The following is a 17,526-nucleotide window of genomic DNA, read 5'->3' on the forward strand; positions in this document are numbered from 1 at the left end:
TTTTCTACTACAAAATTTCATGTGTAATTCAATATGTTTCTTGTAGTTACTTTGCAATTTTTTGTGAAATTAGCCATTTCTGAGTAAAAAATTCTTTTTTCTTTTTGTGCAATGTCTGGTGTGGAGGAAAAAGTGTATTTTTATGGTGTTATATCCACCTTATTTTTCCTGTAAGAGCGGGCGTTTGTAAATTTTATGGGTCTAACTATCTGTCTTATCCACGTCTAGCTGTTTTTAGCTTTATGAAACAGCTCGTTTTGCTGCTTGATACTGCAAATGAATGTCTTAACATATTATATTAATGTATTATCTTATATGAACACACTGGTTTGTAGTGCAAAGTTTTAACGTTTACTGCATGTCTATTCTTCTTGTTATTTCCCTATAACCCGCTAATTAAACGGAAGTCTCGCCCAAAGACTTACTTTCACATTGCAGAATAAGGTTGATACAGGGTTATTACTGTTAACTAAATATAAAATGATAAAAAAAAACACACATTTTTGTTTCTTTACAAATAAACTTCAACAAAATATGAAACCTATGAAATCTGCTAGATATTTCATAAAGACAAATAATGACTTGAAATATAAGTTCATATGAAAAGTTCTCAGTTTGTAGATTTACCAGAGTATTCATGGTGTCCCTCCCCTTTAAACGTCAGCGCGTAACATCCCCTTTAACTCGCGCTCATCTTACAAACTGCAGTGTTGTCAATGCAGGCTGATTTCGGTCGGCGGAATTATTTAAACTAAAGTTACCCTTTTTAACTTTCTACCTCCTCATGAAGTGGGTGTAACTGTGTGTTTTAGCTGCGAGAGCTCGTATGCCTGTTTGTAAAGAGTGTGTGCTGTACAATGCTCTGTTTTGTGGTGTTCGTGTCGGTGCTGTGGTCCTATCTGATGAATACCGGACCAGCTCAAGGATACTTCCATGAAGAGCGCTGGAGCCCGGAGTCTCCGATATTAGCTCCGCGAGTAATGATCGCTCTCATCTGCCGTAACGCCCAGCACTCGCTGCCACATTTCCTCGGGACCATTGAGCGTCTCAATTACCCCAAAGAACGAATCGCACTGTGGTAAGTGTGTGTGTGACGGCGTGCAGCTGCTCAGACTCTTCTGTTACTGATGTCATAATGGTAGAATCTCTTAACACGTCATAATGCTTGCAGAATGTGCGTGTTAATAGAACGTATTTTAAACGATTATTACTTCTAAGTTCCAATAGTGACTAGTAGTTATTCATGAAATACTAAGTGACTACTTTCCCCAGCATGTCCTCTATTGTTACTAGTAGCAAACGTAACACCCAAATAGTACGTTTTTTCAACTACTCAGACTTATTAGTATGTTACAAGTAACTGTCCTCGTGTTTAATAGTATCTACTTAAGCTAGACTAGTGCTCAATTATTAGATAGGCCTGTATCTTTTTACAAGACACTAGTATCCCTAGTATCATTTCTTGTGGTACAACTTTCAATTGCTTTTTGGAGTAGGGTTTCATTCTTGGTGTCTGTGAACATCTGTCTGCCAGCAACTCAATGCTCTGGAGGGCTGTTTAAGAAAAAAATGGAATGGGAGGAGCTTTCTTCTCAGATCTGCCAGCTTTACTTGAAATGTTCTTTTGAAATTGTCATTGTCCTGTCAGTGAATGAAGAGCTCTGTTGTGAAGGTGTTTGTTACCCAGAACGCTCTGAGGCTCGACATAGTTGTGCCCCAGATTGAGTTGTCATATAACAAGGGAATAAACATAATACAGTCTGTTTAGCTGCTTGTGGTGCTTTGCAGAAGTTTTTTTTTTTTTTTTTTTTTTTTTTTTTTTTTTGTTAAAAGCTGTCAGGTGATGGTGCTGTGGTCTAGAGGTTAGTACACAAGCTCCGTGTTGATGTTGGCATCACAGGTTTGAATCTGACCCCGTACCCCCATTCCTTCAGCACTTTATTTATTTTTATTCTTACTATATAAAAAAAGCCAAAAAAATTAAAATTCTGTCTCATTTTGTGATTTAATATGACTGATTTCACCTGACTTTTTACAACAACAAAAATAATACTTTAAGGTTAGATTAATTGCTCAGTTTCACTTCTGCACAGTGCACACTGCCAGAAGCTGAAATTATTGTTCATAAACATGAAAGGGATAGGTCACCCAAAAATGAAAACGACCCCATGATTTACTCACCCTTAAGCTATCCTTGGTGTATATGACTTTCTTCTTTCAGATGAATACAGTTAGAGTTATATTAAAAAATGTCCTGGCTCTTCCAGACTTTATAATGGCAGTGAATGGCTGTCGAGATTTTGAAGCCCAATAAAGTGCATCCATTCCTCAACAAAAGTGCTCCACATGGCTTTGGGGGTTAATAAAGGCCTTCTGAAGTGATTCGATGTGTCTGTGTTATTTTTTTAATAACACAAATTTTAAAAGATAAAATTATCCATCTTTAAAATTCTATAAACCATAATCTCTAGCTTCCGTTAACTGCCGTACACACGTTGACGAGAGCAAAACAAAACACCAGTCATAAATTAGAAGTACAAACCAATGATTTGTAAAAAAAAAAAAAATTAAATGTAGGAGGATTTTGTTATAAGCCAAGAGGAGACTTCTTTTCCTTTGCTGTAAAGAAAACTTGGTTCTCGCAAGATTAGCATATTCTCACTGGAGCTTACGCAACACCTATGTCCTGTGTCAGCCGCTGAAACGCCAATCTCTTGTGAACTCTTGTACAAGATTATGGTTTATAGTGTTTTAAATATGGATATTTTTCTGACACAAACACCAGTTTGCTTCAGAAGGCCTTCATTAACCCCCCCAGAGCCATGTGGAGCACTTTTTATGATGGACGGATGCACTTCATTGGACATCAACAGCCATTCACTGTCATTTTAGAGCTTAGAAAAGCCAAGACATTTTTTAATATAACCCCGATTGTATTTGTCTGAAAGAAGAAAGTCATATACACCTAGGATGGCTTGATGGTGAGTAAATCATAGGGTAATTTTCATTTTTGGGTGAACTAACCCTTAAGCCACATAGTCATTATTAATGTAACTAAAACAGAGGACCCACAAGGGGGGCTCAGCAAACTTCCATCTCAAGATTACACTAAAAAGTATTTTTATTATTTTAATTATTACGAATGTATTAGCATAATCAAACTCTCATCTGAATTGAAATGCTAAAAAAAATAAAACCAATAAAATCTTATATAATGCAATAATAAAAACATTAAAATAAAAATTTTATTTTACCCCCTCAATAACTTTTTAATTAAAGAACATGCATTACTTGAAACTTCTGAAGTCACAAAATGATTGTGGTTAATTAATTTAATATCAATATTTCTAGTTTCTGTTAATAAAAAGGTTTAAAAACAAGTCGATTTGTCAACTGCAGCAGAAAAAAATAAAAATAGCTTATAATGTGTTGGACAACGAGGTATCTTTGAGTCAAAAAAGCTTGAGAACCAATGATATACCTGTTTGAAAATAAGCTTTGTAACAGTTTAACTTGAATTTCTTCATGAATCAGTCTGTACAGTAATAGCTGTAGTTGTTGGCCAGAGTTGTTGTGTTCTCACAGGTCCGTGTGGCATCCACTCTGTTTGGATCTGTATACTCTTAGGCCTCACAGCTGTGCTGTTTCACGCTCTGCTCTGGGAGACTCATCCGTTCATGCTGAGACAGAGCCAGAGGAAAGTAGGACGTTTGGTCTAACTTACGTCTTCGGCAGAATGGGACGCTACCTGTCTGCTTACTTTGTCTTTGCTCTCTGTAATAACCAGTTAGCTTGGAAGTTTCACTTCTCATGTTCTGCTACTCTTTTAGTTTAGTTCTGCTATAGAGTTTAATTTAGTGCTTTTGTGTTTTTTCACTTGTTTCCTTGTTCCTTGTAAATATACATCATGCACTGAAAGGTCTTCCTAAAAATAGTGTGATTATACTCTGTGTGAGTGAAAGTAATCATAAGCTTGTGGTTAGCTCATGTAATCTTTTGTTTTCACCAGATATTGTTTTCTGTAGAAAGTACACAGTGCACATAATGAGCACCGTTTGTATGTTTCTGACAGGGTAGCAACAGATCACAATATTGACAACACTACTTACCTACTGCGAGACTGGCTCATCAATGTACAGAAACTCTACCATTATGTGGAGTGGAGGCCAAAGGAGGAACCAGGGTTTGCCATGTTTCTTCACTTGTGGTTTCACAGAACTGGTTCATTTTTGCATTTCCTTGTTCTAAATTTCTCTTTCTAATTCAGAAAATATTATGATGAGGAAGGACCAAAGGATTGGACGAATGAGCGCTATGCCTACGTCATGAAACTGCGGCAGGCAGCGCTTGAGTCTGCACGAGAGATGTGGGCAGACTATCTAATGGTGAGTTTAGCACACACTGTTCACACTCTTTTTTTTAAGGCCTTGAATCTCCAAGTTAGAAAATAGAGACTTGTGGCTGTTGAATGCTGCGATTGTTGATTAATCATCTGATAATTTTTGCCTTTCAAATAAGGGAAATTTGAGAGGATAGTTCACACAAAAATCATTAATTAATGAAATCTGAGAGCTTTCTGACCCTGCATAGACACGTTCAAGGCCCAGAACGGTAGTAAAAAGTATTCACGTAGCTTCATAACATTACGGTTAAACCACTGATGTCACATGGACTATTTTATCGATGTCCTTACTACCTTTCTGGGCCTGGGGACGTTTCAGTTGCGTCGCTGTCTCTGCAGGGTCAGAAAGCTCTTGGGTTTCATCAAAAATATCTTAATTTGTGTTCTGGAGATGAACAGAGGTCTTACGGGTTTGGAACGACAAGAGGGTGAGTAATTAATGACAGAACTTCCATTTTTAGATGAATTAACCCTTTAAAAGGGGGACCCTTGAATATTGTGTTGGACACAGTCAATACCACTGAACACCACTGATTTGCTTTTACTTCATGATCTATCTTTATGTAGACGGCTTGTTTAATCATGCATGAAAATGTATTGATATTTTATATCTTTGCAGATGATTGATTGTGATAATCTCCTCATCAACCGAGATGTCTTATGGAAACTAATAAAGGAGAACAAGACAATTGTGGCCCCAATGATGGAGTCTCGTGCTGCCTATTCAAACTTCTGGTGTGGAATGACATCCCAGGTACAGTTCCTCTGAATATGTACAGTTGAGGTCAAAAATATACATACACCAACACTGAGGACAACTGAGTGACTCATGCATCCATTACAGAAGGTTCAAATGCTCACTGATGCTTCAGAAGAAAAAAACAATGTATTAAGAGAACTTGGAGATCAGGGTAAATTTAGCTTATCTTGTTATTTGCGGAACATGTAAGTATCTTCTGTAGCTTCTGAAGGGAAGTAGTAAATGAAAAAATATGATAGTTAGGCAAAATAAAAAAAGGAACACATCTACATTCTCTTCAGAAGTTTTCACCCCCCCCCCAACTCTTATTATTCAGGTCAGTACTAAATATAAAATAGTGTGCATTTTATATGATCCCTTTTATTTTGTTGAATATAATTAACACTTAGCAGATTCTGCAAGGTGTATGTAAAGTTTTGACCTCAACTGTATATGTATTATATGTACACTTTCTCCAAAGATATTAAAAAAACAAACTTCTCCAGGGCTATTATAAACGAACCCCTGCATACATCCCAATGCGCAAGCAAGTGCGAAAGGGTTGCTTTGCCGTTCCCATGGTGCACTCGACTTTCCTGGTTGACCTGCGGAAAGAAGCTTCTAGGCAGCTTGCGTTTCACCCACCACATCCAGACTACACCTGGGCCTTTGACGACATTATAATCTTTGCTTTTTCAGCCCGCATGGCAGGTGGGTGCCGTGACAGATCATTTATGTTGTACCAAACCTGTGGGACTTTTTTTTCTTCTGTGGAACAAAAGAAGATATATTGGAGAATGTATTTTGCACCATAATGACGTTTTTGTATAACCGTATTTTTTACGTATCATCTATTAAGTTCAACAGAAGAAAGAACATCAGGCAGGTTTGACATGGCATGAGGGTGAATAAATAATGACTGAAACGTTTTCATGTGTACTTCTCCTTTAAATTGATATTGTGCATAATATTTCACTTTATTTGTATTCTCTGTGGTTTTTGCAGAGGTCCAAATGTTTGTTTGTAACAAGGAGACTTATGGGCATCTCCCAGTGCCTCTTCGTGCTCACAGCACCATGCAGGACGAGGCCGACAGCTTCATTCATACTGTGCTGGAGGTCAATGGTATGTTTCATCTTTACAAAGAAGAAAAAAAGCATACTTATGCCTTATTAAACGTAACCACCTCTTTTAATTTTCCAGTGCGAAATCCTCCAGTTGAGCCTTCCAGATACTTGTCCAAACCTGTCAAAAGACCTGACAAAATGGGCTTTGATGAGGTAAAGTGTGGGTTAATTATATTGATTGATATAGTTCTTTGGTAAGGTTATATTCATTAAGTGCTCATATGTGTTTTAAAAGGTGTTTATGATCAACCTGAAGCGGCGGACCGACCGCCGTGAGCGCATGCTTAGGGCGTTAAGAGAACAAGAAATCGACTGCAAGATTATCGCTGCTGTTGATGGCAAGTAAGTTCACTTCTGTTATCTTCAAACAAATACAGCATTCATTTACAGGATGAGACACTTGCTCACAACCTTTCTTTTTACATTAGAGCTATGAATGTCAGTGAGATCCATGCTATGGGAATCCACATGCTTCCCGGCTACAGTGACCCTTACCATGGCAGACCTCTGACAAAAGGAGAGCTGGGCTGCTTCCTGTCCCACTATAACATCTGGAAAGAGGTTTGGCACACATCCCAGTTTGTTGTTCTGTTCCCAAATCTATTTTCTGCTGCCTATGTAAACTACCATTGAAATGTTTAACTCTTATGCTCACTGAGGCTGCATTTATTTGAGCAAGAATACAGTAAAAACACTAATATTGTGAAATATTATTAGACGTTCAAGTGCGTAGTGCTGAAACCTGTTGTAATTGTTAGAGTGTCCAAGGATCAGCGATTTCCACGTAAAACTGATCAGGCAGACCAAACCGTAAGTCGTAGAGACTTGAAACTTGGAGGAATGGTAGTACTCACACCGTCTACAACGTTAACAAATCTTGCCCCAATTAGTCTGATGGGGGCGCTATCAAAAGTACAAGATCGCTCGTAATTCCTAAACCTTTCGTCGCAGGCCCAAGTGTCTTATGTCATTGGAATCCTTGCTCACACAGGCCAAAACGTAAGCCGGATTTGTCCAGCAAAATTTTGGGCTATTTTGCATTTTTTGAAAAACTAGTCCTAGGTTTTTCGCCCGATCAGAACCAAACCAGTGCAGGAAGATTCTCTGGAGAGTGCATATTATTAATTATCAAAAAAACTTTAACTTTCGACTCTTTGTCACAAAGGGATGCCAAAACGTTCGAAAGGGGCAGGGCTGCCTCTACTAAATTGGCTGTATCTTTTGAATGGAATGAGATAACTATATAAACTATAAACTATAAAAGGGAAAAACATTAAAATGGACATAACAACGTAACCATTTATCCTATCACCATAAAAATCTGTGCACATGGTCTTGGTCCAGAGTGCCACAAGCATCTATAAGGACATTTGTGTATCTCAAAAAACATGGTGGCCATAGGCCAAAGAATTTTGAGCACCTTATTAGGCAAGCTTAAGGGGAAAGGGAAAGGACGTGCATGTGGCATTTAACCCATCCAAGTGCACACACACAGTAGTGAGTAGTGAACAAACACACGCGCAAACACACACACACACACACACCGTTAACACACACCTGGAGCAGTGGGCAGCCATATTGCTATCGCTGCGGTGCCAGGGGAGCGGTTGGGGGTTCGGTGCCTTGCTCAAGGGACTCACCTCAGTCGTGGTATTGAGGGTGGAGAGAGTGCTGGTTATTCACTCCCCCCACCTTCAATCCCTGCCAGACCAGGGACACGAGCCCCCAACCTTTTGGTTACAAGCCCGACCCCCTAACCATTAGGCCACGGCTGCCCCTTAAGGGAGGTTAACCGGATCCTAAACTCGATGGGCCTGTTTGACTCATGGTCCTAAACGTCTGTGAGAAATTTGAAAGAAATTAGCCATTGGGGGGGCATTATCGCATTTTTCAAGAGCGTAAATGATTCTATATTATGCGTTTTTTCACACATACACATGATATTAATATAATATGATAGAACTCCTCAATCCGGACAACTTTGCCTCTAGAACCACTTTTGTCAATCAAATCGTTTGTTAAATGATTGAGAAGATGTAAAAAAAACAACTAACTAGTCTTAGGTTTTTCACTCAGTCTGGGAAAACAGCACTGCAGTACAATTCTCTGGACTCTCTAGGTCAATAATTATCTAAAAAATGTCGAAATGTACCCTTTGGGAAGCTATAACGTGGTTATTTAGAAAAGGGGCATGTCCAAATATACCCAAATGGCTTTAAAGCCTTAACAAAAACTCAAAACTTCACAAAACCCGGTGAGCTCAGGTGATTCTAAACAAGCATACAAAGTTTTAGGGAGACTGGGCCACAGCTGGTGCTATCTCCAGGACCAGGGTTGAGCACCCCTGATTTAGGTGGTTACAGGCCTGATAAATAATATGCAATGTCTTTTTTCATGCTTAAATGCCTTAAAGTGCTTGAATCCTGATAATCGCTGTTTGCAGCTTTATTTAGTAATTATTATTGCTATGTTCTAATTTTCAGCATCATTACTCCAGTCATCTGTGTCACATGATCTTTCAGAAGTCATTCTAATATGCTGATTTGCTCCTCTATTATTATCAATGTTGAAAACATATTAATTAAAACATTAATATTTTTCATAGCTGAATATTTGTGTGAAAATCATGACGCTTTTTTAATGACACTAATACAGAACCCAAAGTGAAATAGAACTTCACAAAAAGCTAATTTGGAACAAAGTTTCTTGCAAACATGGTCTACTTATGTTTTTGAAGAGTCTTGTGTTATCTGCCTTAAAAAGTTAGGATTTTAAAAGAAAGTTGATTTTGAATATAGACTAAGGGTTTTTGTACGTGTCTGATGCTTTGATGTCTATATGCTGTGCTACACAGATTGTAGACCGAGGCCTGAAGACCTCTCTGGTGCTCGAAGATGATTTGCGATTTGAGATTTTCTTCAAGCGCCGCCTGCAGAATCTGATGCATGAGGTGGAGAGTAAGGATCTGGACTGGGACCTCATGTGAGCGCCTCTTTTAGTCTACAGCCATTGGCTGCACTCAATTTTTGGATTATGTATTGATGTGAGATTTGTTTATGCTGTTTATTCTGTGTCGAACCATTGCAGTTATATTGGGAGGAAGAGGATGCAAGTGGACCGACCTGAAAAAGCAGTACCGAACATTCGCAACCTGGTGGAGGCGGACTATTCCTATTGGACCTTGGGTTACATGATGTCATTACAAGGAGCTCAAAAGCTCCTCAAAGCAGAACCTCTCACTAAAATGTTGCCTGTGGATGAATTCCTTCCTGTTATGTTTAATAAGCATCCTGTGTAAGTACTACAAATGGAGGAAATCCTCAACACATCCCATATATGCCAAACACTTTTTGGAAAATGTATTTATTATTAGAGGTTCATGCTCAGCCAGATCAAACGGTGAGTCTTAGAGACTTTAAACTTGAAGGGATGGTAGTTCTCACACAGGGGTGCTCAACCCTGGTCCTGGAGATCGACCTTCCTGCAGGTTCAGCTCCTACCCTGACCAAACACACCTGAACCAGCTAATTAGGATCTGAAGGAGCACTTGATAATTACAGACAGGTGTGTTTGGAACTAAACTCTGCAGGAAAGTCAATCTCCAGGAACAGGGTTGGGCACCCCTGGTCTACAATATCACCAAGACTCACCCCAATTGGCCTGCTGGGGGCACTACAGTGATCAGTCTGAAATCGTTCATAACTCCTAAACGGTTTGTCGCTCAATCCCGGTTTAACTCCTAAACGGTTTGTCGCTCATATCTGAATGAGATATTTTCGCCAAACTCACAACGTGTGTGTAAGTGCTGATTCAGAGGTCACATGAAAAAAGGTGTGGAGCTTGGACACTTGGTTGCGCTATAAGATGGACATAACAACGCAACCGTTTGTCCTATCAATGTATAAATCTTATAGAAAAAAAAGTTTCTATAAGGATACAGATTAGACAAAGTTAACAGAGGTCAATCGAATGAAACTCGGTGGGCCTGTTTGACTCATGCCCTAAAGGTATGTGAGAAATTTTAAGGAAATCGCATTTTTCAAGGGCGTGACTGATTGTATAATGCATGTTTTTTCACACATACGCACAATATTCATATCGTACAATAAACCTCCTCATTCCGAACAGCTTTGCCTCTAGAACCACTGCTGTCAATCAAATCGTTTGCTAAATGATTGAGAAGATGTAAAAAACCTACTTTTGCAAACTAGCCCTCAGTTTGTCACTGAATGTGGAAAAACCACTGCAGTACAATTCTCTGGACTCTCTAGGTCAATAGTTATCAAAAAAAGGGAACTTTCCCTTTGGGAAGCTATAACAGGATCATTTAGAAAAGGGACCTGTCCAAATATATCCAAAATCCTATAAAGCCTAGACAAAAGCTCAAAACTTCACAAAACCTGGTGAGCACATGCGACAGGTGATTCTAAACAAGCATGCCAAATTTTAGGGAGATTAGACCAAAGGTGCTATAACATTTTTGTTAAACTTCATATTTCTATGCTAAATTACTTGGATTTGCCAAAAATGCTGTTTTTAATCATTGATTTAGGTGGTTACAGGCATGCTAAATAATATCAAATGTCTTTTTCATATGTGCTTAAATGCTTAAAGCACTTGAACCCCAGTAATCGCTGCTTGCAGCTATGTTTTGCCTTTGTCTAATATCACGTCTCTGTCTTTATCTCCACATCTATCCACACCATCATCTTCAGATCGGATTACATGGAGCAGTTTGAGACAAGGGACCTGAAAGCATTTTCAGCGGAGCCCTTGCTTGTGTTTCCTACACACTACACTGGTGAACCCGGGTATATCAGTGACACAGAAACCTCCACAGTGTGGGACAATGAAAAAGTGCGCACAGACTGGGACAGGAAGCGCTCGGGTAAGACCCGGGAACAGGCTGAGATCAGCACAGAGGCCCAAAATTCAGATGTGCTCCAGTCTCCTTTGGACAGGACAGCCCGAGACGAACTATGAGAGACATTGTTTTGGGCACACCGCTAGACTTGCTTTTGGGGGGGCGAAGTCTAGATCCATCTTATAAGCACAATACTGACCAGAAGAGATTTTAGAGATTTCTGTTTGCCTGAATTTTTTTTTTTTTTTTAGTTTAAACGTCCCTATAGATCAAAATTTTTAACAGAGGCCTAACTGCGCTTTTCGATGACAACAGCACCTGTTCATCACTGTATCCTGTGATAAAAATGCCAGGGGCCGGATTCATGAAAATCTAATAATAAGAAAGAAGTTAGCAAAGTTAGTGAGGATATTTATACCCAAAAATGAATATTTGCTGAAAATGTGCTCACCCTCAGGCCATCCAAGGTGTAGATGAGTTTGTTTCTTCATCAGAACAGATTTTGAGAAATTTAGCATTACATCACTCACCAATGCTCACCAGTGGATCATCTGCAGTGAATGGGTGCCGTCAGATTGAGAGTCCAAACAGCTGATAAAAACATCACAATAATCCACAGCCAATCTACACAAATCCAGTCCATTAGTTTGGACCATTTTGCAAAGTGTGTGTTTTTAAGAAACAAATCCACCATTATGGCATTTTAACTTTGAACTGTCACTTCTGGCATGTTACATAAATATGTTACATAATGATGTTACATAATAATGTTTCCTTTAGTGAAAAAGTGCTGTAGTCTGAAACAGGGGAGAAATATAAACACATCAAGTGCCATTTGCAAGCAAAACCAGCCCAAAACATATTCTAAACAGTTATTTGTCAGTGGATTTTGATGTGAGAGGACAACAGAAAATTGTTGTTTTCATTGGAGGAAGCGTTATTATGAATTATGGACTTGCGGACTATCAAATACAGTGGCCAGAAGCACCTTAATGATAGATTTGTTTGTATAGATTACACAAGACACACATTTTTGGACTGGAGTCATTTGGATTAGTTGTGGATTATTGTGATGTTTTTATCAGCTGTTTGGACTCTTATTCTGACGGCACCCATTCACTGCAGATGAACCATTGGTGAGCAAGTAATATAATGTTACATTTCTCCAAATCTGTTGCAATGAAGAAACAAACTCATCTACATTTTGGATGGCCTGAGGGTGAGTACAAGGTGAACAAATTAAAATTTTTGGGTGCACTATTCTTGTAAATTTTGCTTTTAGAACAGTCGTAAGAAAAGAAAATAGCAGTTATGAAAAATTGTATCTTAAGGATGTTTTGTGAATCCGTCCCCTGGTGTTTTTAGAGCAGTTTGATTAATAAATCTGAAAAAAAAACTGAATTAATCACACGTAACTAATATTTTTTGCAGTGTTCACATTCCAGACATGAACGGTCATTCTTAACTATAGTAAAAGAGACAGGAAGGCATTTAAGGCGTGAAGCATGTTATTTTAACTTGAAGGAGGTTATTTTTAGGCTTTGATATCTTTACCCTCTTCTGGTGGCTCTTTCTTCCCTTCATCAAAGCCAACAACCGCACACGCCTCACTATGTGGTTCTTCTATCATATCATCAGGACAGCAATTAAAGGTCTTCACACATTCCACACGACAACATTCACGTTTTTTGGTTTTGACTTCTTTGCTTTTTTTTTGACACAGGACGGCCGAGCAGGCTTTAAATGTGCTTGATATGAATTTTTGTCATTGCGCTGATTAGTCACAATGTCGTACTATCACTATGTATGTAGCTGTGACTGTATTTCAACAACTGTGCCTTACAAATAAAGAATGGTTAAGACATTTTTCACTAATAGAAATGTGCCTCTTTATTTTCAGCAGGTTCATTAGAGGCTGCATGTCATTTCTGTAGTGATACTGAATGACGTGCCATTTAATTTGTCCATTTTGTCAAGCATATCAACATCTATATCTGTCTTCCAGGTTTAATTATATCACAGCTGTGTAGCCACAAGACAAACATGATGATGCTGGCAGAGGCCTGCAAACCATTTTCCTGCATGCTGAAGATAGATGATGATGTGACTTCACTGGTGGTTAAACTGAGCTTAAAAGCTTTAGAGGATATCTAAAAAGATTCAGAGTCGGAACAAACTGCTTGTAGTTTATTATAGGATGTTACGCAGTTGCTAATTATTGTCACTGCTTATAGTACCAGTGCTGTGAAGCACAACAGATGCTACCATGATGCAAACAAAATGTGTATATTCTATAATTCAGTTTTCAATTAATGGTATGTTGTATTGAGACAAAAAACTGATCGTCGACTGCAGCTTGAAATGTTTTACCTGTGTCACTTTAAATTTAAACAAAAAGGCAAGAGTAGAGGCTACTGCTAATGTACAATAAGATTTCTAAAAGAAGTCACTAGAGATTCTCACCTTCTTGTCATTATCAATGTTAAAAAACAGTGTTGTTTAATATTTTTATGAAAACTGCGATTTTTTTTTTTTTATGAATAAAAAGTTCAAAAGAACAGCATTTATGTGAAATAGAAAACTTTTGTAACATTGTCAATATCTGATCATTTTAATGCATCTTTCCTGAATGAAAGTATTAATATTTTCTTCCTATTGACCCTAGAGTTGTCGCGATATACCGATATCGATGATAATCCTGATATTGAAATAATAAAATGTCGTTATTATTTTATGGGTGTCGCAATATACCGGTATTGGCGATATTTAAAAAAATAATAGTTTACATACTCTAATATGAGACATCATAATTCAGCGCCATGTACAGAACGCTAAACTCTCACATGTTTTTGTTTAATTAATTCTCGACACCGGTGGGCATCCTCATCCAGAAACTCCACAAACGAGATTCATAGGAGTAATGATACAAATAACTTCCCAGGAATCTCTTATATGGACAAAGGTATCCAGTTGTCGCTGTAGCTAATACAGTAAGAAATGTTTTGTACGATGAAACATGATGAGAATCAGCACATGATTATAACAGTATATGGTTTATCTGTGTTCTTTGAGCCATCTCAGGTATTTTCATATGGATAATGTATTTATATTGCAATGCTAATAGAGGGGTTTGCACTTGCTTCACGATTACCCGGAAGCGCAGCCATACTGGCGATACTCTGATGTGAACAACAGCAGGGATTGCACGGTTAATGTACTACTGAATATGTTGTTCTGATAATTTATGCTGTCTAAACCACGGAAACATGTGGAAGCTGCTAAATCATACAAAGAATGACTTAGTAATCATGAAAGGGTGCAATATTTTGACAAACTAACAGTGTTTCCCCTAGGTTTACAGCTGTGTAATAACGAAAACATTTATTTCGGTGAAAAAAAAAGTCCCAGAATTCTCAGTTTCAACATTTTAAACAATAGGGCCCTACAATCTGAAGGAAAACTTTTTTTTTTTTTAATCAAATGAAAATTAAACCCTTTTTTTTTTTTTTGCCAAACAAACAGAGGTTTACTGCTAAAACATGGAATGAACATTGTGTGAATATTCAGTTTAAAAAGTTTTAGTAATAATTGTAGATTTTTTTCTACAGTTAAGTGGTTAATCTTGTAGTGATATTTATTTTTATGATTTAATTGTTTCATTTAAATTTGGCAGAAATAAGAATATATAAAGACCTACATTTTACTGCACAAAAAACTAATACAAGACTTATATATTTATGTTACATGTTAAACTGTACTTTTATTTTGATTCTCACAGCAAGATTAAGTTTAAGTGTTCATGTTGTCATATAGTGAAACGCAGAGGCCGAAAATCACCACGAGCGTCAGGCGTGCTTCAGTATTTATGTTGTAAACAAAACCGTGTCTCTGCCATTCATACATACAGAGGAAAACAGAACATGCAGGATTCATATTTAAACCGTCTCTTTGCGTTTCAGTATTCGAACACTAGTGCATATCGCAATCCGAATTAAGTGAGAGATCAGTTAAGGTAGGGGATATAATGGTAGGGGAAACACTGAACTTAAGTTAATAGGTGGTAAAGATACATACCAGCAGTATAAGCGTAATATTTTACCTACCTGACGGGAAATGATAAGAACAAACATGAATGTTGTCAAGATTCTTGCAAATTTTTGCACTCTTCTCCTGATTTTTTATAACTTTTGGCAGTCTATAGTGTTTTCCCTGGTCCAACCGATTAGTGCAGCCTAAAACATGACAATAATTGACCATTTTTAGCAGCAATAATCAACAAAAAGTTTTGTTCGGTTCAGTGGCATTGTTTACGTTCAGTGCCGCCAATGTGACCGACTGACGACCAATATGGCCGATTGTAATTTGGATTATTTACGTGTTTCAGAGTTCAGTAATGTGTATTTGTGTTGGACTGCAGCACAGGACCCGTTCTGCAGGTGCTTTCCACACAGTCCCATGAAGTTGTGCCAGAGATATTCAGAGAATACGTGTGAATATCTCAGAGAGCAAGGTGTGTGTTTCTATGTACTGTATACTTTTACTATAAAAAGTCTATTTAAAAATTTATTTGAAAAAACATTATAGAAAATAACTAATGTGTATGTGTATTAAAGGATGACTAGCTGGCTCAGCGGTGCTTAGCGAGGTCAACTGTTTAGTCTCTCAGTACATGTCCAGGTACGCTTTCAGAAACCGCAGTGTGTGGGTTAAACTTAGATAGGGCCTTTTTATGTCGACTAGAGTCGGACAGAACAGCTGGTGGTTGGGAGGTGTGGCTAGTTTTTGTGCACATGTGTTATTCTACATCACAAACCGTGAGAAGAACTGGTTGAGTGCATTTGAGAGGGACGGGTCATCATCACAGGCCTGTGGCATGGGCTTGTAGTCAGTGATGGTCTCTCCACAGCTGTTTTGCTTTTTTGATGCCTCATGACAGGATGGTGGGCTGCTTTATCTCCTGATCTGAATGCGTCGTCTCGGGTCTCTGGTTTTTTGTCAGCCATGGTTTCCAGTTTGGCACGTGTGGTGAACTTTTTGATATAGGCAGTCACTGTATCAGTGTATTCTGTGTGATTGTTGCATGGGGCTGCCATTTTGAACATGTTAAAGTCTGTGTCCTTAAAGCAGTCCTGGGGTGTGGAGATCATCTGGCCATACTGTGATCTGCTTTTTGACCAGTTCGGCAAGTTTGAGAAGTGGTTGAATGTGCTATTTCACGTTGGACCGTGTTGTTTCACACTGGTCCAATGTGTTGTTTCCCTTTATTGTGAAGTTCACAAGTTGGTAGAAATTCAGCAGAACAGACTTTAGGTTTGCATGGTTGAAATCACCAGCTGTAATGAAAACACTGTTAGGGTTGCTGGTTTGTTTTTTGCTGATAGAGCTGTAAGTTCACAGTTCGTGAAGAGCATCTTTAGCGTTAAAGAATTAGTTCACTGCCAGAATAAAAAATTCCTTATAATTTACTCACCCCATGTCATTCAAGATGTTTATGTCTTTCATTCTTCAGTCAAAAAGAAATTAAGGTTTTTGAGGAAAACAAGATTTTTCTAAATATAGTTATAGTGGATTAACGGGTTGAATTGCAGTTTCAGCGCAGCTTCAAAGGTTTCTAAAAAGTAAACACAGTGCCTTGTGAAAGTATTCAAACCCCTTCTTTTTTTCACGTTTTGTCATGTTGCAGTACTTATGCTAAATTGCTTTAAATAACTCACATCAATATACACTCTATACACCATAATGATGAAGTAAAAACAGGTTTGTAATAACTTTGCAAAGTTATTAGAAATAAAAAACTGAAATGATTCCATTGCAAAAGTATTCATACCCTTTTTAGCTCAGGAGCATTCGTATTGCTTGTAGATGTTACTACACTTCAAGTGAAGTTAACCTGTGGCAAATTCAGTTGAATGGGTATAATTTGGAAAAGCACACACATATTAAAAGGTCTAACAGCTGAAAATGCATATCAGACCAAAAACCGAGCCCTGAGGTAAAAAAAAAAAAACTTCCTGTAAAGCTCAGAAACAGGGCTGCATCAATCCACACATCTGGGAAGAGTTCAGAAAAAAATCAGGTGCATTGAAGGTTCGCAGAAGATGTTTGGAACAACTAGGACTCTTCCTAGAGCTGACCTCCTGGCCAAACTGAGCAACTGATGGAGAAGGGCTTTGGTTAGACTGGTGACCAAGAAGCTGATGGTTACTCTAGTTGAGCTCCAATATCAAATATGCAGATGGAAGAAACTTACAGAAGGACAAACATCACTGCAACACTCTACCAGTCTTTATAGCGGTGTGGCCAAACTGAAACCTCTCCTCAGTGAAGATATATGAAAACCCGCTTGGAACAAGACAACTATGTGAATAGTTGAACTACTTGGACAACTTGGACA

The 17,526-nt window shown here is 38.2% G+C and overlaps 1 protein-coding gene across 1 annotated transcript; it reads left to right on the forward strand.

Moving 5' to 3' along the window:
* The first annotated feature begins 700 nt into the window (after nt 1-700).
* On the forward strand, nt 701-11,390 carry colgalt1a (collagen beta(1-O)galactosyltransferase 1a). The gene is made up of 12 exons (XM_051106322.1): nt 701-1,078; nt 4,073-4,183; nt 4,268-4,385; nt 5,022-5,156; nt 5,648-5,852; nt 6,147-6,266; nt 6,345-6,421; nt 6,504-6,610; nt 6,697-6,829; nt 9,123-9,250; nt 9,356-9,562; nt 10,984-11,390. The coding sequence occupies exons 1-12, from the start codon at nt 858-860 to the stop codon at nt 11,249-11,251; spliced, it is 1,830 nt and encodes a 609-aa protein (XP_050962279.1). The 5' UTR covers nt 701-857; the 3' UTR covers nt 11,252-11,390.
* Nucleotides 11,391-17,526: the final 6,136 nt, after the last annotated feature.

Source organism: Labeo rohita, chromosome 3 (assembly GCF_022985175.1).
Source record: "Labeo rohita strain BAU-BD-2019 chromosome 3, IGBB_LRoh.1.0, whole genome shotgun sequence".
Lineage (NCBI taxonomy): Eukaryota > Metazoa > Chordata > Actinopteri > Cypriniformes > Cyprinidae > Labeo > Labeo rohita.